General features: G+C 36.9%; 1 protein-coding gene across 1 annotated transcript; it reads left to right on the top strand.

Moving 5' to 3' along the window:
* Positions 1-22: 22 nt before the first annotated feature.
* Positions 23-26,852, top strand: LOC114299087 (dihydroflavonol 4-reductase). The gene is made up of 7 exons (XM_028243764.2): positions 23-39; positions 21,587-21,758; positions 21,865-22,037; positions 23,051-23,248; positions 23,563-23,722; positions 26,213-26,405; positions 26,499-26,852. The coding sequence occupies exons 2-7, from the start codon at positions 21,626-21,628 to the stop codon at positions 26,659-26,661; spliced, it is 1,020 nt and encodes a 339-aa protein (XP_028099565.2). The 5' UTR covers positions 23-39; positions 21,587-21,625; the 3' UTR covers positions 26,662-26,852.
* The last annotated feature ends 195 nt before the right edge of the window (positions 26,853-27,047 follow it).

Here is a 27,047-nt window from a genome sequence, read left to right as displayed (position 1 = left end):
GAATTGTTCCTGTCTGAAAGAAGATGCGTACAATTCCAGGTAAGGTTTTGCTCCCTCTCTCCCTCTCTTCCAAAAAAGGAAAAAATAAATAATAATGAAGTTAATTATCTTTGAAAGCATACCATTATTGTATATTGTTATGATTGTTTTAGTATCATTCAACCAAAAAAAAGTAAAAAGTTGTTACTGTCTTGCCTATTTTTCATGTTGTTGTTCATTGAGTTAGCAACAAGGAAAAAAAAATCTGTTATTTTGTATGTTCAAATAATTCTTCACAATGCAGCTCTTAGCAAAAATAGAAGAACACCAGCTTCACATCATTCCTCAAGATCTCCAAAACCTCTCAAGTGAATAAAAGACCTATAGGCGTCGCAATATCTGTTGGTGGCGTTGTTGTGATCTGCATCGGCATGTTTTAAATGCCGCTAAATGCTTGATTTCTTCTCTTGTATATTAACTAACAAAATACTGGTAAAAATGTGTGCCAATTCAATAAAAATTTTACAGACCTCAAAGGATAGTGCTATTTACCCACAAATCAAACCTCTAATAATGTCATCCAATCTAATCCCTTCTAAACATGGGATAGAACCATAAAAATTATCCTTTTAACAACCTTTCCTTGTCAAAGAAAAAAACAAACTACCTTTCCTTCACATGTTTGTCCATTATGTCATCACTTACCTCAACTCTCAATAATAGTCTTATCCCAAAAAAAAATTAAAAAAAAAAACACAAAAAGAAAAAGAAAAGTCTTTATCATCTGATCACCACCAAACATTTTAAAATGGTCTTGTTTATAGCAGATACCTCAGAAATACTATACATTAGTTAACTAAAATTAAAAAATTTGAAAATTATTTATGATATATGATTTTTATAAAAAAAAATAAAATAAACATTCACTTTAAATTAATAAAATCAATCGAATGTAGCGGACCTCATGTGATCTGTTATTGTTTACACGATGTTAATTTTTCATACATTGATGATTTTTTCTTTTTCCAGTGAACACTATCAAAAACTAATGTAATAGTAAAATACTATGTAAATTAAATTTATTTTAAATGTAATTTTCATCAGATTTTAAATTTAAAATATCACACTTTATTTTTTAAATATCTTATATTTTTTTCAAGAGTTTCATAATTTTTTCTCACTATGTAGTCGTAACTTTAGACTTGGTATTGTTGGACAATCTTCACTGTAATTAAATTAATTAATTCTGTTTGGATACTAAACGACAAACAGAATATAAAAGAAAATAGGAAATGAGAGAGAAAGTTTGATTACAAAAATCAAACTAGAAATAGAATTAAATAAATAAAAACAGATTTTATTTTGTTACAAAAACAAAATAACAAAATAAAATCTGATTTAAATAAATAATAAAACAGAAAATAAATAAATAACTTACATGATTAATATCTTGAATATTATTCTAATCAAGTTCAGTATTCGACACTGTCTCCTTAAGACAGATTCGTCCTCTCCACGGTGCTTTCAAAATATGGACGTCTATTTCCTAGGATGAAATGATCAACTACAAATAAATATAGCACTACAATTTATTTTTTCAACGAACACACTAAGTGTTTACACTCTTTCTCACAAAAATTAAATGCAGTAAAATGAAGAATAAATTTGCAGAAGAGAGGTACGAAATTTTTGAATGTTAAACATCAAATGAGGGCTGCCTATTTATAGATGCAGTGGTGGCTATTGATTTTGAATTAAACAGGTGCTAACCTGTTTTGAACATGTATGAAACCTGTTTGGTTTTGAATTAAATAGATTTAAATCTGTTGGGTTCGAAATTCAAACAGATAAAAAACGGAAGGGACCTGTTTGGGTGTAGAGAAAAATCGGAACAGAATAATTTCGGAATTAATTTGAATTCTGGACAGGTGGACAGATTTTATTTCAAAAAATAAAATTAAATCCAAATTTTTTTGGCCCAAAAAGATTAGTATTGGGCCGAACAAGCCCAACCCAACCACACACCACACACTCGTGCCCAGGCCCATCCCAGCCAGACGGACGGCGGCGGCGCGCGCGCGTGTAGTGATTTTTGGGCCCAATGGGTCAAGCCTATTTTGCCCATAAACTCCCTCTCTACAAAACTTGGGTACCTCTTGGGGCAAACCCTAAGTTCCAATCCTATGCCTTACAAACCCATTCAAAACTTTCCACCAAATCCATGTGGGACAAGCCATTTTCCAACCTTAAGAAATTTCTACCAAAACTCCATTTCCATGGAGCTCACTTTGGCTTCAATTTCCCATTCACTCGATAATAGTTTTGAGCAACCAAATATACCACATGAATCATAACGCGGCATAGAACGCGTTACCACTTTGACACGCGAAAATCGACGCACGGGTCCCACCTAAAAAATAGACTAAACTTAGGAAAAAATTCTAGTTTTACCCAGAATTTTCCAACCATTTCCAACAATCCCCCACATGAATGGAGTTTGATGACAACGGAAATGCAACAATATGCAGACTTTATCGAAAGAGTATAAGTTGAAAATATCTTGCATCAAGATAGGTAGCTTTCGGCCTTAAACCTTCCCTAGTGATAACCTATCGGACTTACTGGCTAGCCAATGGACACGATGCCTTGAATTGTTCAGCCGTTTGTGTAAGCCAAGACAATAGATTTCACACAAAATATCTTCTAACACATCGTGGTTCTCACTATTATGTTCATTTTAGCCTTAAACGCTCCTGATTTTCATGAGTGTTTCTATAGAATTTAGCTTCTTCATTCTCATAGAACCGGCTCCAGTTCGACACTCATATAGGTGATTTTTATTGTAAGTATCTTGTTATACTTGTCTTGATTTTTATACCTAAATCAAGATATAAGTAATCATTAAAAGCAAAGTTTATCCTTATACCCCTGCAGACAACACATGTTGCAGATATCACTCTCACCATAGGAATGGGTAGGAATTTTAATCCCTTGGTGATTTCTAGCGAGCCACACATAACTTAGTTATCCCTTTGAACTTAGTTCTTAGGATCTCTATTCATATAAGTAGGGTTACCATTATGATGACTCTTATGTACTAGGCTTTAATCTCATCCCCTTCGATGAACTATACACTAGCTCTTTTGCCAAACCTTTTGTTAACGGATCCATAATATTCTCTTTAGATTTTATATAATCTATTGAGATTATTTCATTTGACAACAATTGCCTTACGGTATTATGTCGACGGCGAATAGGTCGTAACTTACCGTTATACATATGATTCTGTGCCCTGCCTATTGTAGATTGACTATCACAATGAATGCAAATAGCTGGCACAGGTTTTGGCCACATTAGAATGTCTTCTAAGAAATGACGAAACCATTCTGCTTCTTCTCCTGCTTTGTCTAAAGCAATGAACTCGGATTCCATTGTGGATCGTGCAATGCATGTTTGTTTCATGGATTTTCAAGAAACAGCAACGCCTCCCAGATTAAAGACATATCCACTAGTGGATTTTGAATCTTTAGTATCGGATATCCAATTTGCATCACAATAACCTTCAAGTACTGTTGGATATCGAGTAAAGTTCAAACCATGATCACGGGTGAATCTTAGATATCTAAGAACCTGAATGATCGTCTTCCAATGGTTTTCTCCGGGGTTACTAGTGTACCTACTCAATTAACTGATAGCATAAGCTATATCAGGACGAGTACAATTCATTAGGTACATTAGACTTCCAATGATTTGGGAGTATTTTAACTGAGACACTGCGTCACTTTTATTTTTTGATAAACAAAGACTGATGTCTACAGGTGTTTTAGCTACATTCAAATCATCCTTAATAAATTTATCAAAAAATTTCTCAATATAATGAGATTGAGATAATGCATATCCGTCAGATGTTTTAGTAATTTTCATTCCTAATATAACATCTGCGACCCTCAAATCTTTCATATCAAATCTTTTGTTAAGCATTTGCTTAGTTGATTTGATCATGTTTTGACTGCTTCCAATGATAAGCATGTCATCCACATAAAGACAAACTATGACATATCCTAGGTCTGTGTTTTTAACATATACGCATTTGTCACATTCGTTTATCTTAAACCCATTAGTAAGCATTGCATGATCAAATTTTTCATGCCATTACTTAGGTGCTTGTTTTAATCCATAAAGAGATTTTACAAGCCGACAAACTTCTTTTATTTCCCTGGCATTACAAACCCTTCGGGTTGCTCCATATAGATCTCTTCATTTAGATCACCGTTTGAGAAAGTTGTCTTAACATCCATTTGATATATTTCTAATTTAAACAATGCTGCTATAGCCATAAGCATGCGAATGGATATTATTCTAATCACAGGGGAATATGTGTCAAAATAGTCCAGACCTTACTTTTGTCTGTAACCTTTAACTAAAAGTCTTGCTTTATACTTGTCAATTGAACCATCTGCTTTCATTTTTCTCTTGAATATCCATTTATATTCAAGAGGTTTAAAACCTGATGGAAGATTCACCAATTCCCAAGTATGATTTTGCATAATGGATTCAATTTCATTATTAACAGCCTCTTTCCACAAAGATGCTTCAGGACCTGTCATTGCTGCCTTAAAGCTTTGAGGTTTATTTTCTAACAGGTATGTTAGGAAATCTGGACCAAAGGATTTTGATGTTCTCGCTCTCTTACTTCTTCTTGGTTCATCATCAGTTAAATCATATTGGTCGAGACCATTACTAGTCTCTTGTGTTTGATTGTCATTAGTCTCTTGACTTTATGTACAATCATAAGTTCTTTTCTGTGAACTTAATTCCTGTCCTTTCTTGTAAGGAAAGACATGTTCAAAAAACACAACATTTCTTGACTCTATAATAGTGTTCACATTTATATCAGGTATTTCTGATTTATAAGTCAGAAACCGATATGCACTACTATTCTGAGCATAACCAATAAACACACAATCTACTGTTTTTGGTCCAATCTTAGTCTTTTTAGGAACAGGAACTTCAACTTTTGCCAAATACCCCCACACTTTTAAGTATTTGTAAGAAGGCGGTCGACCTTTCCACAATTCATAAGGAGTGCTGTTGGTTTTCTTGTGGGGTATTCTGTTAAGAACACAATTAGCAGACAATATGGCTTCCCCCCACAAGTTCTGTGGTAAGCCTGAACTTAGTAACATGGCATTCATCATTTCTTTTAGGGTTCTATTCTTCCTTTCAGCAATTTCATTTTGCTGTGGAGGATAAAGTGCTGTAGTTTGATGAATAATGCCATGTTGTGCACAAAATTCATTTAATGGTGCATCATATTCACCACCCCTATCACTTCTAACCATTTTAATGGTTTTGCCAAGTTGATTTTCAACTTCTGTTTTGTAGAGTTTAAACATTTCTAAGGCTTCATCTTTGCTTCTAAGTAAATAAACATAACAATATCTTGTGCAATCATCGATAAATGTTATGAAATACTTTTTACCTCCTCTAGTTTGAACAAATTTAAAATCATATACATCTGTATGAATTAATTCTAGAGGTTCGATTTTCCTTTCAACTGATTTAAATGGAGCCTTAGTTAGTTTCGTGTAATAACCCTCGTCACTGATTATCGAATAACCATTGATTACCGTTAAACTGAACTGATTATGACTGATAAGTAAACTGATTGAAATACTGAACTGACTGACTGAAATTTGAAACTGAATCGATTGAGTACATCTGTTTGAATTGCATTCTATCTATTGATTGTTTATTTGATCTGTTCGTATTTTAGTGTTTAAACTGCTAATTGAAGGCCTTATCGGCGGTCGAACCGGGAATTGGTTAAGTGTTTTACGATCATTGTGATTTATGTGATTTTATGGTGTAATTATCTGAAAACTGATTAGGTATGATTAAATTAGATTAAATGGTACCAAATTACATGAATTGGACTTATTTACATTAGTGCCACTTAGTGGCCCACTTCATACCATATTTGAGGCTTGAATTATCCTTGGACACACCATTTCATCAGCTCTTTTCTTGACTCCCACCGAATTTGAGAGAGAGTGAATTGAATACAACTTGATTTTGTGCATTGACTTGAAGATTTGCTTGGTAATCGAAGCATAGATTGCATTTTGAGCTTCTAGTCTTGCATTGAGGACCTAAGGTAGAGTAGCTACTCTTTGTTCTTGACTTTAAGTAAATTCTTGCATGTTTTATAGCAAATTGAAGCCTTGAGCCAAGTTATGGCTCTTACATGTTGAATTGTAGCTTAATTGTTGCATGCATGGCATACTCTTGCATTTTTGAGCTTATTCTTCATAAAAATTGTACATGCATGCTCATATTTTTACAAGAGACCATGAACTCATCATGTTTTTGAAAGATTTGGCTCTCTAGAGCATGAAATTGAAGCTTTGAATTGGTTTGAATTCATGCATGTTTGCATGTTCTCCATGTTCATGAAATTGGTTTCAAATTGAGTTTGAATTAAACACCCTTGGACTTTGATTTCTCAAATTGAGTTTTGAAACATGTCATTCTATGAGTTTATAAGAGTTTTCCAGAAAATGGGCCAAGAGGATCGGTTTTGATGCATTTAAACTTGAGTTTGAGCTTAGAGGTGCAATCTGGGTTTTCCAGATTTTGCATTACCGCTCGAGCGGGGAAAGTGGTGCTCGAGCGGGGAATCCGAGCCTCCAGTAGTTCTTTGCATTGTTTTATAGTCCGCTCAAGCGGAGGATTGGACGCTCGAGCGGAGGCATGTGTCTCACGCTCGAGCGGGCGTCGAGCGTCCGTCGAGCGGAGATTTCACCCATCCAGTACTTTTACAGTACGCTCGAGCGGGGGATTTGACGCTCGAGCGTGTACCTTTGTTGCATATCCGCTCGAGCGGGGAAACCCAAGCTCGAGCGGGACTCTGTTTTTCTGAAAATCCTGAAACTGTTTTCTGATCACATCTTTGCATCCTCATCCCATTCTAGGCATTCTTAGGCCTAGTTTAAGGCATCTTAGTGAGGATATAGATGCAGAAACACACCGAGGCAATTAGGGATTAAGTTATTATTTTCCCAACCGTGTAGCTTAGTGTGTGTTGATCTGTTAACTGTGTAGGGTTGGCGACTGGGGAGACACGCTCTAGCATACTGTAGCCCAGAACTCTGTGAGTAACGTTTGTGTAAAGATATGTTCGCAAATGATTATCTTCTGAACAACTGAACTGTACTGTTTTCTGAACTGATTACTGTTAACTGAATGAATGTATATCCTATATTCTGAACTGTATTGTGGCATCCTTAGCACCTACTGTTTACTGTTACTGTTACAAAGATCTCTGTCGGTTCCCTTGTTGGAACCACTACTGTTTACTAACTGATGGCCATCATTACTGTTCAGTCTTTCAAGACCTACTGTTATGCTAATGGGTGTACCACATATCACTGTACTGATTGAACGACTGAAATACTGTTTAAATGGACTGTTTTCATTACTGTAAGGACATTCATTCTTAACCTCTTTACGCATTATGTTATTCACTGGGCTTTAGCTCACTGCTCATATATATATGTAGGTGTACAGGCACCAGACTGCGGCTAGGAGCATCAGGATTACTCCAGTTTTGTCAAGCCAACTACCGTGCCTCATTGCGAGGTTCCAATCATGCTAAGGCTTAGGGGTGTTTTAGGACTCCCCCTTCTGTACTGTCTTACTGTTTTGCAATGACTGAATGGATTGTATAGACTGAATGTTTACTGTACCGTTGCATAGGGATTGAGTCCCTATTCTGAATGATTGTATATACTGTGTATACCTTTCCACTGATAATGTAAATATGTTTGGAAAGTCTTTTTGCATGCAGACTGTCACAGCTCATTGGGCATTGTTTCTTTACTGTATTGGCTTCCGCCAGGCCCTGTACTCTGTTTTACTGTTCTACTGTTCTGCAGGCCTTCGGTAATCTCAGATTACTGGCCGGTTACGGTGCTAAACCCATAGGGCCGGGTTTGGGTCGTGACATTTCGCTTCTACACAAACTTCACATTTATGATTAAAATTAATTTCAAACTTTGGTATATAATCCAAACCAATTAATCTACGCAAAGCATCATAATTTACATGTCCTAATCTACCATGCCATAAATTTGACTCAAGAATATAAGCAATAGATGTGTTATTCTTATTACTAGTAACTTTTGGTACAACTGTCATTACATTTAGTTTGAAGAGACCATCACTCATGTATCCCTTACCAACATACATGCCACTCTTTGTTAATACAAATTTTTCTGACTCAAAGACAAGCTTAAAACCATTTTTACTTAACAAAGAACCATAAACTAAATTCTTCCGGATGTCAGGTACATACAGTACGTTGTTGAGGGTCAGTTCTTTCCCTGATGTCATCTTCAAGATCACTTTTTCTTGTCCAGCCAGAGTAGAAGTAGAAGAATTTTCCTTGAAAAGTTGTTCACTATTCGCAGCTTCATTGTAGGTAGTGAACATCTTCTTGTTCGCACAAATATGACGAGTTGCCCCAGTGTCAACCCACCATTCCTTGGGATTTCCAACCAGATTAGCCTCAGACACCACAGCAGAGAGGTTGATGTCATTTACTCCGTCAGAGATGTAATCTAGTTCAGTTACATTAGCCTGATTGATAGTCTTCTTGCTTGTACTTCCATAATCCTTCTTAGGGCGGCGGCAGTCAGAAGCTCGATGTCCAGTCTTGCCACAGCTATAGCATTTTCCTCTGAACTTCTTGTTGCCATTGTTGTCGCCTTGTTTAGGACCATCTCCACTAAACTTCCTCTTTTTGTTATGTGGTTTGTGAACTTGTTCAACCACATTAGCCTTAGACTCAATGGGATTTTTCCCATTCCTTTTTTCAGCCTTACGGTTATCTTCCTCAGTTCTTAGTCTTACAATAAGTTCATTCATGGTCATCTCTTTGCGTTTATGTTTTAAATAATTTTTGAAATCTTTCCAAGTCGGTGGTAACTTTTCCACTAAAGCAGCGACTTGGAAAGACTCGCTCAGAGACATATCCTCAAAATGAATATCATGTAAAAATAATTGAAAACTTTGAACTTGAGAAATTACCGTTTGGGAGTCTACCATGACGAAGTCTAGAAATTTACTGACAACAAATTTCTTCATACCGGCATCCTTTGTCTTGTACTTCTTCTCCAAAGAATCCCACAATTCTTTTGCTGACTTCAAAGGACTGTAAACATTATACAGTATGTTGTCAAGGCCATTGAGGATATAGTTTCTGCACAGGAAATCTGAATATTTCCAAGCATCTACAACGACAACAACTTGCCGATCACTTTCACCCTCTTTAAGTGCTGGAGTTTCTTTATGGAGAAACTGAGCCAAATTAAGAGTTGTAAGATAGAACAGCATTTTCTGCTGCCATCTCTTAAACTCAGTATCGTTAAATCTTTCCAGTTTTTCTCCATAATTTATTAGTACTTGAACATGGTTCTGGATAGGGACCGGTGTTAGTGTAACAATTGGAGTACCACTTCCAATAGCAGTTTCAATTGCAGTAGCCATAAAATCTTATTACAAAAATCAGAAAAACAAACCACAAATTAATTTTCTAGTTACTAAAAGCAGAAAATAAATTATAACACAAAATAATTTTATTTTCCTTGTTACTAAAACTAGAAAAATAAAATATCACAATAATTTTCTGTAACACCAAATAATATTCTGCAATTGTCAATGACACCAGTATATTACTACTAGTTGTCAAAGAAAATAGACAGTATATTACTACTATCTGTCAAATAGTTTATAATACTATTTGTATTTTGCAACCAGAATATCACTTTGAAAATACAGAAAATTAAATATAATGAAGACACCAAAAATAGTTTGTCTTAAGATTGTTGGACAATTTTCACTGTAATTAAATTAATTAATTCTGTTTGGATACTAAACGACAAACAGAATATAAAAGAAAATAAGAAAGGAGAGAGAAAGCTTGATTACAAAAATCAAACTAGAAATAGAATTAAATAAATAAAAACCGATTTTATTTTGTTACAAAAACAAAATTAAAATCTGATTTAAATAAATAATAAAACAGAAAATAAATAAATAATTTACTTGATTAATATCTTCAATATTATTCTAATCAAGTCCAGTGTTCGACACTGTTTTCTTAAGACAAATTCGTCCTCTCCACGGTGCTTTCAGAATATGAACATCTATCTCCCAAGATGAAATGATCAACTACAAATAAATGCAGCACTACAATTTATTTGTTCAACGAACACACGAAGTGTTTACACTCTCACAAAAATTAAATGCAGCAAAATGAAAAATAAATTTGCAGATGAGAAGTACGAAATTTCTGGATGTTAAACATCAAATGAGGGCTGCCTATTTATAGATGTAGTGGTGGCTATTGATTTTGAATTAAACAGGTGCTAACCTGTTTTGAACAGGTATGAAACCTGTTTGGTTTTGAATTAAACAGATTTAAAAATTCAAACAGATAAAAAACGAAAGGGACCTGTTTTGAATAGGTATGAAACCTGTTTGGTTTTGAATTAAACAGATTTAAAAATTCAAACAAATAAAAAACGGAAGGGACTTGTTTGGGTGTAAAGAAAAATCGAAACAAATTAATTCCGGAATTAATTTGAATTATGGACAGTTGGACAAATTTTATTTCAAAAAATAAAATTAAATCCAAATATTTTTGGCCCAAAAAGATTAGTATTGAGCCGAACAAGCCCAACCACACACCACGTGCCCAAGCACCGACCAGCCAGACGGCGGCGTGCACGTGGTGATTTTTGAGTCTAATGGTTCAAGCCCATTTTGCCCATAACCTCATATAGACGTTCCCAAACGCCCTGGGAGAAATCCCGTTTTGTTCATTGGGCTTACTACAATTCGGGACTCAAATGTCACGATCCTGTATCTAATCTCATAGAGTGCAATGCAAGACCGATGAATCATCAAAGAGTCCAAATCCGGTAAATCGTTTTGAAAAACTAATTTTTAGAAAGAAGTGCCAAACATGGACTGCTTTGCCAGATACAGAGTCGCCACCTAAATATTTTATTTTGAGAAATTTAGGAAACCCTGACTCGTTTGCCTAAGGACACGCGTCCGTCATCACTAAAGTTGCCTCGGCTCGGGAACTTGGATACGATTGGGGAAGGTCACTTCGTGAGCACCCCCGCTCGCCCGATCAAAGATCGGCCTCTACTGATCATGATATCGAGTGTTGAAAACATTATGTGCTCTTATTTCGGTTATTAGCCTAGAATTATTATGTGATGCGCACAGCATACAAGTATAGACTGGGTCGCCTGAATTAGAACAAAACATCTCATGTTCGTTTTGAAAAACGGTTTGAAGGTACTACTCGCAAGTAGGCTAAGATGTGGATTTTGCCACCCTCGGGTGGGCTTAAAAAACATGATTTTGCCACTCTCAAGTGGGCTTAAAACTCTCATTCAATGCATTGTTCCGATTCAAATAAGCCAACCTCCACCCACAAGCATTCAAGCAGTTATATCACATAAGCAAATAGCCTCATGGTAAGCATGCTATCATAGCAGTCACTCACACGCATGCGAGGATGCTAAAGCATAAACACTCACTGAGTACTCCAAGCCAAAACAGAAACTAGTTAGTAATCAATGCATGATCGTAGTTCATGTTAAGATGGCTAATGCAACACATGTAAAATGCAATTCAGATAGGCTCGGCTATTCTAAACATGGCATATAAAATGCAACAGATAACATGTATTCAACTTGGAATTGAAATACAATGCAGTTAGTATGATGCGCCGAGCCCGGTGCATGCAAGACAGATGAATGGATGCAAACATGCGAGCATATAGATGCCAATTGAAACATGCCCTAAAACTAACCATCGTAAGCTGGTAAATAAAAGGGAGAAAGATGTGGGGTTGGAAGACATACATCACACACACGCACACTTATTACAACATTGCCCTCCTCAGAGGGTCCGAATAAATATTACACAACCAAAATGAATAACTAATTATTACACAACACTAGCTAATTAACAAATTAACTAAGAAAGTGAGTAAACTAGCATGCAATGCTATATGAAGTAGACTGCCTCAGCTCTGTTCGGAATGATGAAAGATGCATGCATGCTCGAGTCGCATTGTCGGTAAATTCCATCGCGATGTCTTGTCTCACCCTTGTTTGCAATTGATCTCAGAAACTTGCACAAAGCTCCAGAAGGCTGAAACTCCACCTTGGGAAGGCCACCGACCAGTTATTAGCATGGGAGACCACCTGCCGACCACCCTTTGTGGTGGAGACCAAAGAGGGTGGTCAACCTGCCAGAAAATCTAGTCGGCCGACCAGTTTCCACCTCTGGTTTCTGGTTTTTTTGCAACAAAGGCAAAAGAGAGAAAATGCAATGTATTTTCAACAAATGTGTGCATGACCACTCTCTTTATCATTGCACAAGCTCTAGGGAGTATAGTCCTCGATCCTCATGCCATCAATCACGCATCTCAATGCATAATGGCTGAGGAGTCGAATTGCACGACTCAATGGGACGTGAATGCACATATAAACACAACAAGGCCTAAACTCCATCACTGGTAATTCAGAGTGTCGGTGATCGAGAATTGAGACACGTTTCATCACTTTGAGTACGAAACGTCTCTCGTTTCCTGTGTTTGGACTAACCCTACTCCAAACACAATGCAATGAGATGGCATACACAATGCGGCTAACATGTAACCCTAAATGCAATGCAACTGAATGACGCAAACATGCAAGGGATGACATGCAAACATGCTACTAGCATACACAATGCTATAAATAATCAATGGCATACTTAATGCAAGATGATTCTATATGGCATACGCAATGCACATGAAGGCTAACAAACACAATGAAACGAACAAGGCATACACAATGTAATGATCAAATCATGCAACAACGTGAACTAAATGGCATACACAATGCAAGATGGGCTTAAACCAATTTGAGTGGACCTCAGCCACACCCAAATCAGTGGCCATATGATGAAAATGAGACAACCGAAATACATGCAAACATGCACGAATGCAAAGAACCGATCCTAAGGCATAACATGCAACTCTAACAAAGCATAGCAAAGAATGAAATATGGCATAGAATGGCACATGATCCAGCTCTGAAATATGATGCACAATGGTCCCGAATCATGCAAACACTTCACACGATGCATGCTAAATGGCCCAAATACCGAAACTAGTGAAGTGCGTTACACTAGAGGTACACAAAGCAATGCATAAATGGCAAAACCAACCCCAAACAGACCCTAAGCAGGTCCAAGACAGTGGGAAATTGGTCTAAAATGATGGCTCGGAATGCATTCAAATGAAGCTCATGCAATGGTCGGTAAATGAGGCATACAAGCCCGACTCTCTAATGCACTTAAAGAGTGGAAATCATGGGAATATGGCATGCATATAAGCTCTGAAATATGATGTGCAATGGGCCCAAAACATGAAAACATCTCAGTATATGCGTGCGATGGACCTCAAAACTCAAAGTTAAGCATGGATATTGAACTACAGGCATGCAAAACAAACATCATTCGACCATGAGACCCAAAAAAAGAGCTAAGGCAGTCCAAAACATGCACAAAATCAGTTTAAGGCATGGCCAAAAAGTGCTAAAATCAAGGGCCAAAGCAACATGCAATACAAGCTAGTGAAGAGGGTTTACACTACAAGTATATTAAGCATTCAAGAGGCCACTAAACCAACAAAATTCAGAGGTATTATATGTCAAATAAACCCCAAAAACCCACTGAAACACGGTCTATGCATGCAAGAATGATAGGCTCATTTGATAGGCTATAAAGAGGGTTGTTCTACACATGCAAGAGAAACACCTAATACGGAGAAACCACCTCTAGATAGAGGTTATGAGGGCCCTAAAACTCACTGAAAATGGCTTGAAATGAGGGTAGGAAGCATGCAAGTAAAGGCTCCTTTGAAAGGCCATGAAGAGGGTTACTCTACACATGCAAGAGGGACACCTAATATGGCAAAACCAAGAGGTCATGCAGGTCCTAAAACCCACCAAAAATGGCCTGAAACACGCTGAAGAAGTGTGAAAATATGGGCTCCTTTGAAAGGCCATGAAGAGGGTTACTCTACACATGCAAGAGGGACACCTAATATGGAGAAACCACCTCTGGACAAAGGTTATGAGGGCCCTAAAACTCACTGAAAAGGGCCTGAAATAAGGCTAGGAAGCATGCAAGTAAAGACTCCTTTGAAAGGCCATGAAGAGGGTTACTCTACACATGCAAGAGGGACACCTAATATGGCAAAACCACCTCTAGACAGAGGTCATGCAGGTCCTAAAACCCACCAAAAATGGCCTGAAACATGCTGAAGAAGTGTGAAAATATAGGCTCCTTTGTAAGGCCAAGAATGCTAGTAAACAAAACAAGGGGTGTGAGGGCCACCCCTCTCTGATTTTGGGGCTCAAAATATTTCAGTGGCTAAAAGGCCAAACAAAGCACAATACAAAGGCCTTAATGCATGGCTCAAAACAAGATGAAAACAAGCATGCAAGGGAGTAGATGACCCCCAATAGAAAAATGACCTTAAACAAACTTCAAAAGGAGCTCTAAATATGACTTTTTTCAGTTTATGACAAAGCCCAAATATGCTTGCAAACTAGGCTAAGATATGAAGCAAAACAATGCTAAAAAAAGGGAAAATGAGAGTTATCCTTGTAGTCAAAAGAGGCAATAGCTTCTGGACCAAAATAGTAAGCCTTCAAACTCTGAAAACCAGCTCCAAGGTGCTTAGAGTGATGGTGGAGGTGTTTGTAAACACCCCATTTTTGACTGGCCTTAAGACTCAGACGTCACCGATTGAGCGCTTGGTGATGTTGCATATTGTGCTCGTTCAAAAGTTTCAGAGTCTCGGCTGCGAGCCTTGCCTCCGGACTTCCGGACTCTTTCATGCTTTGCCTCGGTTTGCGAACCAGGCTTTGTTTTCTCTGTTTTCTCTTCTCGAAGGGAGGGAGAGGTCTCGTAGATCATCTCTCAGTGGCCATAGGCTACGTTTTGTGGTCGTAGGCCATTTTGCCCGTTTGGAGTCTGGTTTCCGATTTTTCGGAGCCGTTGGTCGTGTGCCTCGGTTCAGGACCGCTTAACCACCTCCGTTTGCTCCGGTTTTTGGCATGCATCTTATTTGCTCCCTTTTGAGGGACACTGTGGCTCGAAAAACCAACTTTGTGGTCGAACACCACTTTCGGTGCCTAACAGTCAGTTTTTGGGGCCTCGGGCTGCGCGTTTCGGCCCCCGAACCTTCATCTTGCATCGGTTTGGGTTCATTTTTGGCAGGGACCTCTGTTTCATTGTTAAAAAGGTCGTAGAAGGGTGGGAGGCCAGTAATTGTTCTGACAACCAGTTTTATTCCTCCATCGCCCTTCGTCGCCCGTTTTTCTCACTTGAAAGCCAATGTTGACCACCCTAAGGCCACTTTTTCTTGCCCCAAACCACATATTTGTGTTGTACACACCTGGGAGGCCACCAATATCACATGGCCGGCCAGTAATTCTGGTTGACCCTTTTGAACCCCTCCTAAAAGTGGCATTTTCTCTCTCCTGGTTCACTTTCTCCAGTTTTTGACTACATGGTTGTATTGTGCACACATGGGAGGCCCTCTTTCTGGGGTGGCCGGCCACTAATCATGATTGACCCTTTTGACCCTTGGCCAGCCGGCCATGGGGAGAGCCGGCCGGCCACCTAAACCCTAGATAACCAGCCGGCCATGATCCTCTCTCCAGGCACTTTACAGATATGCATTCTGTTTCCCCCCAGATTTTGTATCCGGGGGGCTGCACTTTTGGGGGAAAACTTGAATTCTTTCCCCCCCATTTTTCCCCCCTTTTCTCCCCTTCTTTTGCCTATATAACAGCAGCTCCAGCTCCCATCTGAGGGTTACAAAATTTTGCCCTAAGCCTCTTGCATTGATCCTCCTTCTCCTCCTCTTCCAAGCACCAAAACCTCTCAAGTTCTACACCATTTACCCTACACCCCTTAGCACAAGGCCTCCACCCTCCATTCCAGCAGCTTCAAGGTCATTTCCAGAGCTTAGGAGCACCCAAACTTGGTCCAAAAGTCTGTCAAAGATTGGTCTTCAATGGTAAGTCTCTTTCTCCTCTTCTTGGCTCTATTTTTTCATACAATCTAAGCTATACTTGCTTGCATATTTGGGCTCCGACCCTAACTGAAAATAGCATTATTTTGAGCTCCTTTTCATGTTTGTTTAAGGGCCTCTCCATGTTTGAGGCTTCCGTTTTACACTTTCTTCTTTACCTCTCTTGTATGTCTCTTTCTTGCATAGTATTTTAGGCCTTTTTTTAAACTGTTTTGAGCTTGGTTATAAACTACAAAGTGGATTATTTTGAGCCCTTCTTCAATATTGTTAAAGGGCTCTTCACTGTTTGAGGCTTCCATCTGCACTTGCCTCTTTATCTCTCTTTTGGCCATATTTTTGCATGCTTTTTTAGCTCCTTGTGCTTGTATTTTTGGGCTCTGGTATGAACTGTAAATAGCCATATTTTGACCCACTCTTCATGTTTAATCAAGGGTCTTTCACTGTTTAAGGCTTCCATCTATCACTTGCCTATTTATCTCTCTTTTGGCCATATTTTTGCATGCTTTTTTAGCTCCTTGTGCTTGTATTTTTGGGCTCTGGTCCGAACTGTAAATAGCCATATTTTGACCCACTATTCATGTTTGATCAATGGTCTTTCACTGTTTGAGGCTTCCTTTTTGCTCTTTGTGTTAAAGCTCTCTTTTAGGCCTTATTTTGTATAGTATTTTAAGCTTGCTTATGCACTGTTTTGGGTTTGATCATAAACTGTAAAATACCATATTTTGGGCCCCTCTTCAACTTTGTTGAAGGGCCCTCCTCCATTTAGGGCTAGAAGCTGCTACTTGCTTCTTTATCTCTCTTTCGAGGCCTTTTTTGCATGTTGGTTTAGCCCCATTTTTGCTCACCTTTCAGCCTTGCTTAAAACTGGAAATGTGCTTGTTTTGGGGTTGTCTTGATTCTGTCTTCATACTTCATGTTCAAATAATGCATTCTTTGCATAGCCATAGGTCATTCCATGTACCTCGTTTCATGTTTCGGGATTCATTTCATGCATCGGGTGCCATGTTTCCATGTTTCGGGGCTGTTTTGTGTCATATTTTAGCGCTGAAATTTTCATGTTTGCATATCATATTCCATGCCTTGCCATGCTTTGGTAGAGTGACATTCGTGCCTTAGGTTCGGTCCTCGGTTTGCGTGCACGTGTGCACACATTTTGAGTATCTCATTTTCATTTAATGGCCTCTTATGTGAGTGTGGCTGAGGTCCACTCATATTGGTGTAAGTCTATTATGCATTGTGTATGCCATTTCATTTCATAGCATTGCGTATGCTAGGTTGTATGTTAGCGCATTGTGTATGCCATGTTACCTCGTGCATCGTGTATGCCATTTCATAGTATTGTGCATGCTAGGTTGTATATTAGTTGCATTCATGCATGTCATGCATATTGCATTGTGTTTGGGATAGGAGTTAGCCCGAGCACGGAAAACGAGGTACGTTTCGTACTCTGAGTAACGGAACGTATCTCAATTCCTGGTCGCCAACACTTCGGATTGTCCATGATGGAGTCTAGGCCTTGTTGTGTTTATGTGTGCATTCATTTCATATTAAGCCGTGCAATTCGACTCCTCGGCCATCATGCATCGAGATGCGTGATTGGTGGCACGAGGATCGAGGACTACACTCCTTGAAGAGTAGTCAAGCACACATATGTGAAAATACTTTGCCATGCCCCTTTCCTACTCTCTGTTACAGCAAATCAAAAATCAACAGTCTTCCGGGGCTTGGTGCGCTTTCCAAAAAATTATCGCAAAATAGAGGCTAAATACCGGATTTGGACTCTTTGGTTCAGATTTAGAACCGTGACAAATTGAGAGTCCTGAACTGTAGTGAGCCCAAATATCGAACAGAACGGGGGGGACTCGTTCCTCCCCAGGGCGTTCGGGGGACGTCTACAGTGTTAGGATAGGAGGTGTAGTGCAATGGTGCAAGAACAATGGAGCTTTGGAGCTTGGATGTAGAGAGATAGAGAGAGGTGTATGTATATGCCTTAGCCAAAAATTTTCAACCCTTACAAGTGGAGAGGAGGGTCTCTCTTATAGAAGAAGAGGTCCAAGGCTTCTCTTAGAAGCTTGGAGCAAAGGGGCCAAGCTTCTTAAGGAAGCTAAACCAAAAGGGTCAAGCTTCTTGAGGAAGCTAGACCCTTGAGGAAGCTAGACCAAAGGGGTCAAGCTTCCTCAAGAAGCTAAGAAAAGGTCAAGCTTCTCTAAGAAGCTTAGAGCAAAGGGTCTAACTTCTTTAAGAAGCTAAAACAAGAGGGTTAATCCTCCATGCACGTGTATGGAGGATGGAGCAAATGCCTCACAGCTAGCACAGCTGGATAGCACTTAGTGAGACAAAAAAAGAGAAAGCTGGCCGACCAGTTCAGGTGGTCAGCCGACCCTTTGCCCTGGTCGGCCGACCAGGTTCAAAAGGGTTAATCATAAAAAGCTGGTCGGCAGCCCTGATTGGTGGTCTCCCAGGTGAAAGCAACTCAGTGATGGTATGGGAGACCAGTAATTGTAGCCCAAAAGTGAGGGAGGCCAGCTCTCTAACAAGAAAATCGGCCGGCGAAGAGAAAGGTGGTCTCCCACCCTGGTACTACCTTCCTAACAATGAAACTAGGGTTCATGCCAAAAATGAACCCACACCGATGCAAAACGAGGGTTCGGGGGCCAAAACGCGCAACCGGGTGCCTCGAAAAATGACTATTAAGCATCAAAAATGGCGTGCGACCACGAAGGTGGTCTCCCGGGCCACAGTGTCCCTTTAGAGAGAGGAAATAAGGTGTGTGCCAAAAACCGGAGCAAACGGAGAACCTGAACCAAGGCACACGGCCGACGGCTCCGAAAATCAGAAACTGGTCTCCAAACGGGAACAGTGGTCTACGACCACGAAAAGTAGTCTACGGCCACTGAGAGATGGTCTACGAGACCTCTCCCTCCCTTCGGGAAGAGAAAACAGAACCTGGTTCGCAAACCGAGACAAAGCATAAAAGGGTCCCGAGGTTCGGGGGTAAGGTTCTCAGCCAAAACTCCAAAACCTCAGAACGAGCACAACATGCACCATCACCGAGCGCTCAATCGATGACGTCTGAGTCTTAAAGTCGGTCGAAAATGGGGTGTCTACACCTCACTCTCTACAAAGCTTGGTTACCTCTTAGGGCACACCCCAAGTTCCAATCCCATGCCTTATAAACCCATTCAAAACTTCCCACCAAATCAATATGGGACAAGCCATTTTCCAACCTTAAGGAATTTCCACCAAAACTCCATTTCCATGGAGCTCACTTTGGCTTCAATTTTTCATTCACTCGATAATGGTTTTGAGCAACCAAATATACCACGTGAATCACAACGGGCATAGAACGCGTTACCACTTTGACACACGAAAATCGACGCACGGGTCCCACGACCAAACTTAGAAAAAAATTCTGATTTTACCCAGAATTTTCCAACCATTTCCAACAGGTATTAGGGTTTGACTTCTCTCAAGTTGGCTATCTCAACTTGAGAGAGCCTTTGGACTTGGTAAGTTCATTTTGAAACTGATTTCGATGATCTGAACAATTCATTTATTATGACTCATTAAGTAAAATATTCATGTAAAAAATCAAAATAATCAGACATCGATAGTTATATGTTTGAATCATATTGGTTGTAAAAAAATGGTCGACAAATATATTTCAATAATGACCATCCATTTTTTGTAATACAAATTTGATTAAAACATATAGCTATCGATATCCGATCATCTTGATTTTTTACATGAATATTTTACTCAATGAGTCCTAACAAATGAACGGTCCGAATCATCGAAATCCTTTCCAAAATGAACTTATAAAATCTAAACGCTCTTTTAAGTTGAGATAGCTAACTTGAAAGAAGTCAAACCCTTAGAAACTTAAGCATGAAGATAGATGAATTTGAATAATGTAGACATCATTAGCTCTCACTCTCTCCATAACTGTTCTCACCTTGTAGCTGTCACTATTGATGTCACTTAGATTTTAAATGGAGAAATTATTTGCTCCTCAAAAGTTTATTAGTCTAAATAATAGAACTCATAATCTTTAGATTAGTATTTTAAAAGATAAAAGACAATATAAAAGAATGAAAATTGTTTTCAGTAAAAAGGATTGGATGATCCTGTTCGGAATTATGGGTCCATTTTAATGATTGAATTCGTTCATTTTTTAAATCTACCTAGAGGATGACTAGTTAAATATTTGGAAAAACTTTGAAAGGATGAATCAATATAATTTGAAAATTATTTATCGTTAATACAATTATAATATCTATGTTGAGTTATAAAAGATAGCAGGTGTGAAATAATATATCTAAAATTGTGATCGACACTCTTTGAAGACATTAAAAGTATACATATGATTAAATCAATATTAAAATTTCAAACAATATCTTTCTTAATAAATGTAATCAATTAATTTGTTGACTTTTCTATCTTCTTCTCTTATATGTAGATTAGGGCTTGTAATTGATAATAGTTATGAGAAATCAATTAATCAATTTCTTTTGTTGGAATTTTTTAATTTCATTATTTGATTCTTATGTTTCATGAATATATAGGAGAGCGACTTGCTTAATTTTATTTTATTTTTTAATTTATAGAGGACTCATTAAACTTTAAATATTAAATAAATTAGGAGGAGCAAAATTATATAATTTGAAGATAATTAATAACTAATACATGCTATTTTCATGAAATTATTATAGTCCCCTTGGGGTCAATTCTTCTACATCATCAACTTTGATTAACATCTATTAAATGGTGGTTTCTTTTGTTGGAATTTTTTAATTTCATTATTTGATTCTTATGTTTCATGAATATATAGGAGAGCGACTTGCTTAGTTTTATTTTATTTTTTAATTTATAGAGGACTCGTTAAACTTTAAATATTAAATGAATTAGGAGGAGCAAAATTATATAATTTGAAGATAATTAATAACTAATACATGCTATTTTCATGAAATTATTATAGGGGACCATAGTCTCCTTGGGGTCAATTCTTCTACATCATCAACTTTGATTAACATCTATTAAATGGTGGTTTCTTTTGTTGGAATTTTTTAATTTCATTATTTGATTCTTATGTTTCATGAATATATAGGAGAGCGACTTGCTTAATTTTATTTTATTTTTTAATTTATAGAGGACTCGTTAAACTTTAAATATTAAATAAATTAGGAGGAGCAAAATTATATAATTTGAAGATAATTAATAACTAATGCATGCTGTTTTCATGAAATTATTATAGGGGACCATAGTCCCCTTGGGATCAATTCTTCTGCATCAACTTTGATTAACATCTATTAAATGGTGGTCGACTTTTCCCATTTAATAATGGAAACATCATTATATATGTAGTCTCTCCTGTATTGAGGCATTCAAGTCATCATCTATTCTCTGTGTTTGGTTATCTATCAATAGGGAATATTAAAGTCAGTCATCAATTGTCCTCTCAAAGACATGGAAGGAGGAGAGCATGGTGGAAGTGGAAGAACAGTGTGTGTGACAGGGGCTTCAGGGTTCATAGCATCATGGCTTGTGATGAGACTTCTTCAACTCGGCTATCATGTTCGAGCCACTGTTCGCGATCCTGGTCTCCTTCACTTCCTCACCTCCTTTAATTTCTCTGTTTCCTTTACTTTTTAACAATTTCAACAACTCTTCAAAACTATATGTGTAAAATTAATTGGTGTTTGCAGATAACAAAAGCAAGGTGAGTTATCTTCTAGACTTGCCGAAAGCTGGAACACACCTAACCCTGTGGAAGGCAGATCTATTGGAGGAGGGAAGTTTTGATGATGCAATTCAAGGATGTGATGGAGTCTTCCACGTTGCCGCCTATGTGCCTGTTCTTCCTGTCAACGATCCTGAGGTATTATTTGCTTTATATATATATAGGTGTGGCTGCAAACACAATGCGTTTGCAATTGTACATCTAAATTTTTAAGGTGTTTAAATGTGAAATTTTATCAGTTACCAATTTAAGGGGTATTTTGAATAAACTAAAAAGCATGACAACAATTTTGAATTGTGCATTATACAATATATGTCTATATCCTCATCACGACTATGTGAACAAAATGCAGAATTTGATTGATATAAAATTATGAGCCTTTTATTCAGAAAGTGTATTGACACTGCCTAACACTATAAATTTCATTGTTTTGAAAGAATCAAAACTTGTGTGTTTTGTTCACACAATTCAAACAAAATCGAATTCCGTCATCAGTCCACCTACAAACACATACAAACAAATTATTGGACATAGAATATGTTTGATTATTCAGACTTAGATATAATGAGTTTGATAAGATATGCATAATAATTTAGGATATAAGAATGAATTAACAGACTATTTTAGTAACTTTTCAACTTTTTAGCTAAAATATGAGATAAAAAAAACTAGTATGTTTGAAATAATTTTTTGATTTTTTACGAAAAGATGTGCAAAAAAGTAGCACCAAGGATCCTCTAGAGTGAAATTTTCCTAAAGTTTTCTAGAGAACTACATTGTGTGATTGAGATTTACTGGCAAGTCACATCAGAAAAATTGATGTGACTTGATAGTAAATCTCAACCACACAATGTAATACTTTAGGAAACTTTAGGGAAAAATCACTCTAGAGAATCCTTGCTCAAAAAGTAGAGTGCAAATGGAATCTTTGACTTTTTATTATAGGTTATAAGCTTTTTGATTTTTTTAGTAACTTTTTGACTCTTAGGCTAAAACACTTACATGCCAAACGAGGCCTTAATAATATTGAGAATATAGGTTGGAAGTATAACTTGTACTATGGTTTCTTTTTAAATATATACGTTGTCAAGGTAATTTGCTATGCCTGGCTAGTATTGATCATGACTAGCATTTGTTTGTTTTGTGGGCAGAATGAACTAATTAAACCAACAGTAAATGGGGTTTTGAACATCATGAGGTCATGCTCCAAGGCCAAAACTGTCAAGAGGCTCATCTGCACCTCAACCACCGGAGCTGTTACCGTCCAACCACCACCCGAACCTGATCAGTATGATGAGAGTTTTTGGACCGATGTTGACTTCTGCAAGGAAAAAAAGATACTTGGATGGGTACGCATATATATCTGGTGCAATTTTTTACGTATTTAGTTTTTGATCATAAAATTAAACTTAATTCTTTTATATAGGGTGGGACATACGCATATATAAGTCCCATCTCATGTGAGAGGGTTGGTTGGGTCATGTCATCAAAATCTATGCACTTAAAATTTTTCTATGTTGTATAACCAAAAATTTCAATCTTCATTTTAATCGCTATAGTATTACTGTTTATCTTCGAAGATCATGAAATTGACCAAATGATGATGTTAAGTGAGAACGTAATCAAGTAATTTTTTGCATCCAAATTAATTTTTGTGTTTCAGCCATATTTTGTGGCGAAAACAATGGCAGAGAAAGCTGCATGGAAATTCGCTGAAGAGAATGGAATTGATCTCGTCGCCATTCATCCATCTATGGTGATAGGGCCTTTTATCACGCCTTTGAAACCTGTCAGCATCGATATAACACTTGCCTTAATCACTAGTACGTATAATGAATTTTATCTATCTACATATTTTATTTTATTTTTATCATTGTTGATTTGTATGTTAGACCTAGAACTTAACCAGTGATATAAGGAGGTTGCTAGTTGGGGGATTTGGTGATAGCTTTCTCACTATCTAATTTGTCTTTCAATAAAACAAGAATTATATAAGTACTTTCAAAACCCCATAATATTTTAAAGCTTGTTTCTTTTACTATATTACCCTCATATCTATCAGCTCTCCTATTAAGCCATCTTCACTGTGTATTTCAGAGTAAAATTTTACTCTGTATAAGAGTAAAATGTTACACTCTGAAACTAAAAGTAAAATTTTATTCTGTATAAAAGTAAAATTTTACTCTGAAAAACTAGTAAAATGTTAGACTAAAAATAAAATTTTACTCTGTATAAAAATAAATTTTACTCTGAAAAACGAGTAAACTGTGAGACTCTAAAGCTAAAAGTAAAATTTTACTCTGTATAACTAGTAAAATGTTAGACTTTACACAAAAGTAAAATTTTACTCTGTATAAAAGTAAAATTTTACTCTGAAAAATGAGTAAACTATGAGACTCTGAAGCTAAAAATAAAATGTTACTCTGCACAAAAGTAAAAAAGCGAAGGCAGTGTTTGTGGTGGCTGAAGTGTTTGACAATGACCATCTCTTGACAATAAAATTTTACTGTCATTCTAACACCAGAGTAAAATTTTACTCTAATTCTCTCAAACAAAAAACAGAGCAATAGAACCAGAGTAAAATTTTACTTTCATTATCTGAAACAAAAAACAGAGCCATAGAACCATTACTCTGGTTCTATCAAATGAAATTAGATCAAAAACAACAAAAAAAAATAATAAAAAAAAAAACAAAACAAATTAATCAACAAATCAACATATCTAATTGAGAAGAAAAACTTCTAAAACTCGATCAACAATCACAAATCTCAATAAAAAGAATACATGTGTTCAACAACACTCATACACACAAATATATATATATATACATATATTTTCTTGTTCTTCTTACAGCCGTAGAGAAATCCAGAGACTACGTAGACTCTATGCTGCGTATTGGGATAGAACTTTCGTCACAAGTTCAGTTGTCGTTTTCTTCACTGTTTCATAACATTAAACTCCGAACCTTTCACCACATTAGCATCGCAACCGTATTCAAACTCCAGTCTCACCCCCATCGAAGCATTCTTCACGTCGACATCGCCGTACGCAACAGCATAACCTCGAGAAGCCGACGGCGATTGAAGCTGCTGTCAACGAGGTCGTCGTCTTCAACGTTACCTTTGCTGCTGAATCGAAAATCCAGATCTGTCGTTGCTTCTGCTCAACGGTGAGATCTAAATCTGTTGGTTCCAGATCTAGATCCACCACCACTACTTGGCGTTAAATCTGTGATGTCTGTAGCTAATCTTGGTAGAGCGGATAAGGAGAAAGACGGAGAAGGTGGAAAGATCTAGTTGAAGAGTATAATAATCTGATAAAATATTTAAATAATAAATTTTGTCCTTTATGCAAGACTTTATAATTATGAGGGGGTTTAGAAAGTATAATTTTTTTCTTAGTCCTTTTAACAATGAAAGGAAGGTAAATGGGGTTTATAATTAAATTTCCCTTGCTAGTTTGGTTGTTAAAATTCAAGTTGTCGGTTTTGGAGTTGTGGGTTCAAATTTGAGAACAATTACTTCGGGGAAATAATATCCAATGTTAGATTTATATTTAATCTACTCCTATCAAATTCCTATTTAATAGAGACTAAATTGAACACGTAGGACTACAAAAATACTAAATTACTTGAGCTTGCCTTGGATTCAGCTTGTTAAAAACTAGTTTGAAATCAACTCATAATGTTTACAATTTTACTAGTTACATTATCAAATCCAACTTAAATAAAGACTAAATTGAACACGTAAGACTACAAAAACACTAAATTACTTTAGCTTTCCTGGGATTCAGCTTATTAAAAACTAGTTTGAGATCAACTCATAATGTTTACAATTTTACTAGATAAATTATCAAATCCAACTTAAATAAAGACTAAATTGAACACATAGGACTACAAAAACACTAAGGCCATGTTTGTTTGGGTGGACATGAGCTTGGGATTGGACTAATAGTCCAATAAAATTATTAATCCGATGTTTGGTTAAGCAATTGAAATACGGACTAATTATTTTAAACTTAACTATTAGTTAAGATATGATACATAATCCAACGGATTCGTAGTCCTAGAACTATTAGTCATGGAAATGCTAATCCAGTCCGCCCAAACAAACATGGCCTAAATTACTTTAGCTTGCCTTGGATTCAGCTTGTTAAAAACTAGTTTGAGATCAACTCATAATGTTTACAATTTTACTAGTTAAATTATCAAATCCAACTTAAATAATTTACTATTTGATTTTATTTGTTTGCAATTTTAACTGAATTTTTTTTTTTTAATTTTAATAATAAACTTAATTAATCTATGATTGTAGGAAATGAAGCTCTTTACCCACTGCTGAGTAGAGGATGGGCGGTGCACTTGGATGATGTATGTAGTGCTCACATATATCTGTTGGAGAATCCTCAAGCCAAAGGAAGATACCTCTGCTCCTCTCACTGTTTTACCATTTTTGAACTCTCCAAATCACTCAGCCAAAAATACCCAGATTGCAACATACCAACAAAGTATGTGAATCAAAAAAAAAAAAAAAAGCCTGCTACTACTACTTTGATGAATTATTAGCACATCTATAACTTCTTATTTTGAATTTTACTCAGGTTTGAGGGCATTGATGAATCTTTGAAATCTATCCCAGCCTCGTCTAAGAAACTGTTGCACCTAGGATTCAAATTTAAGTACAACCCGGACGAGTATAATGCAGGGGACTTGTGCAGTGAAGCCATTGAATTTTGTAGAGAAAAGGGGTGGTTGACACTATAGAGAGCAAGAAATGAAAAGGCCAACAACAATGAAGCTGGTTGGGACTCAAAATTTAGAATATGGAGAGCTATGTTTGATATGGATGTTGATCAATTGTAGCGCTGATTAGCATGCTCTCTTTTTTCTTTTCTTTTTTGTTTGGTTCGTGTGCGCGCTACTTCAACAATAACATTCGTCATTGGCATTTATCATGCTTTGCTTTGTTTCTCTTGCATTTGGCACTAATTGATGAGGTCTAGCTTCCTAATTTCCGATACCTTAAAATAACGAGTGTAACAATCAAGACATTATTTATTATTATTCTAAAAACAATAACCTAACCACAGGTTAAGAATCCTCTATCCTCTTTTGTTAATAATTTTGATATAATTACACTGTCTTCTCTT

Source organism: Camellia sinensis, chromosome 3, assembly GCF_055761805.1.
Source record: "Camellia sinensis isolate YWXY chromosome 3, ASM5576180v1, whole genome shotgun sequence".
NCBI classification, from domain to species: Eukaryota; Viridiplantae; Streptophyta; class Magnoliopsida; order Ericales; family Theaceae; genus Camellia; species Camellia sinensis.
This window is presented reverse-complemented; position numbering and strand designations above follow the sequence as displayed.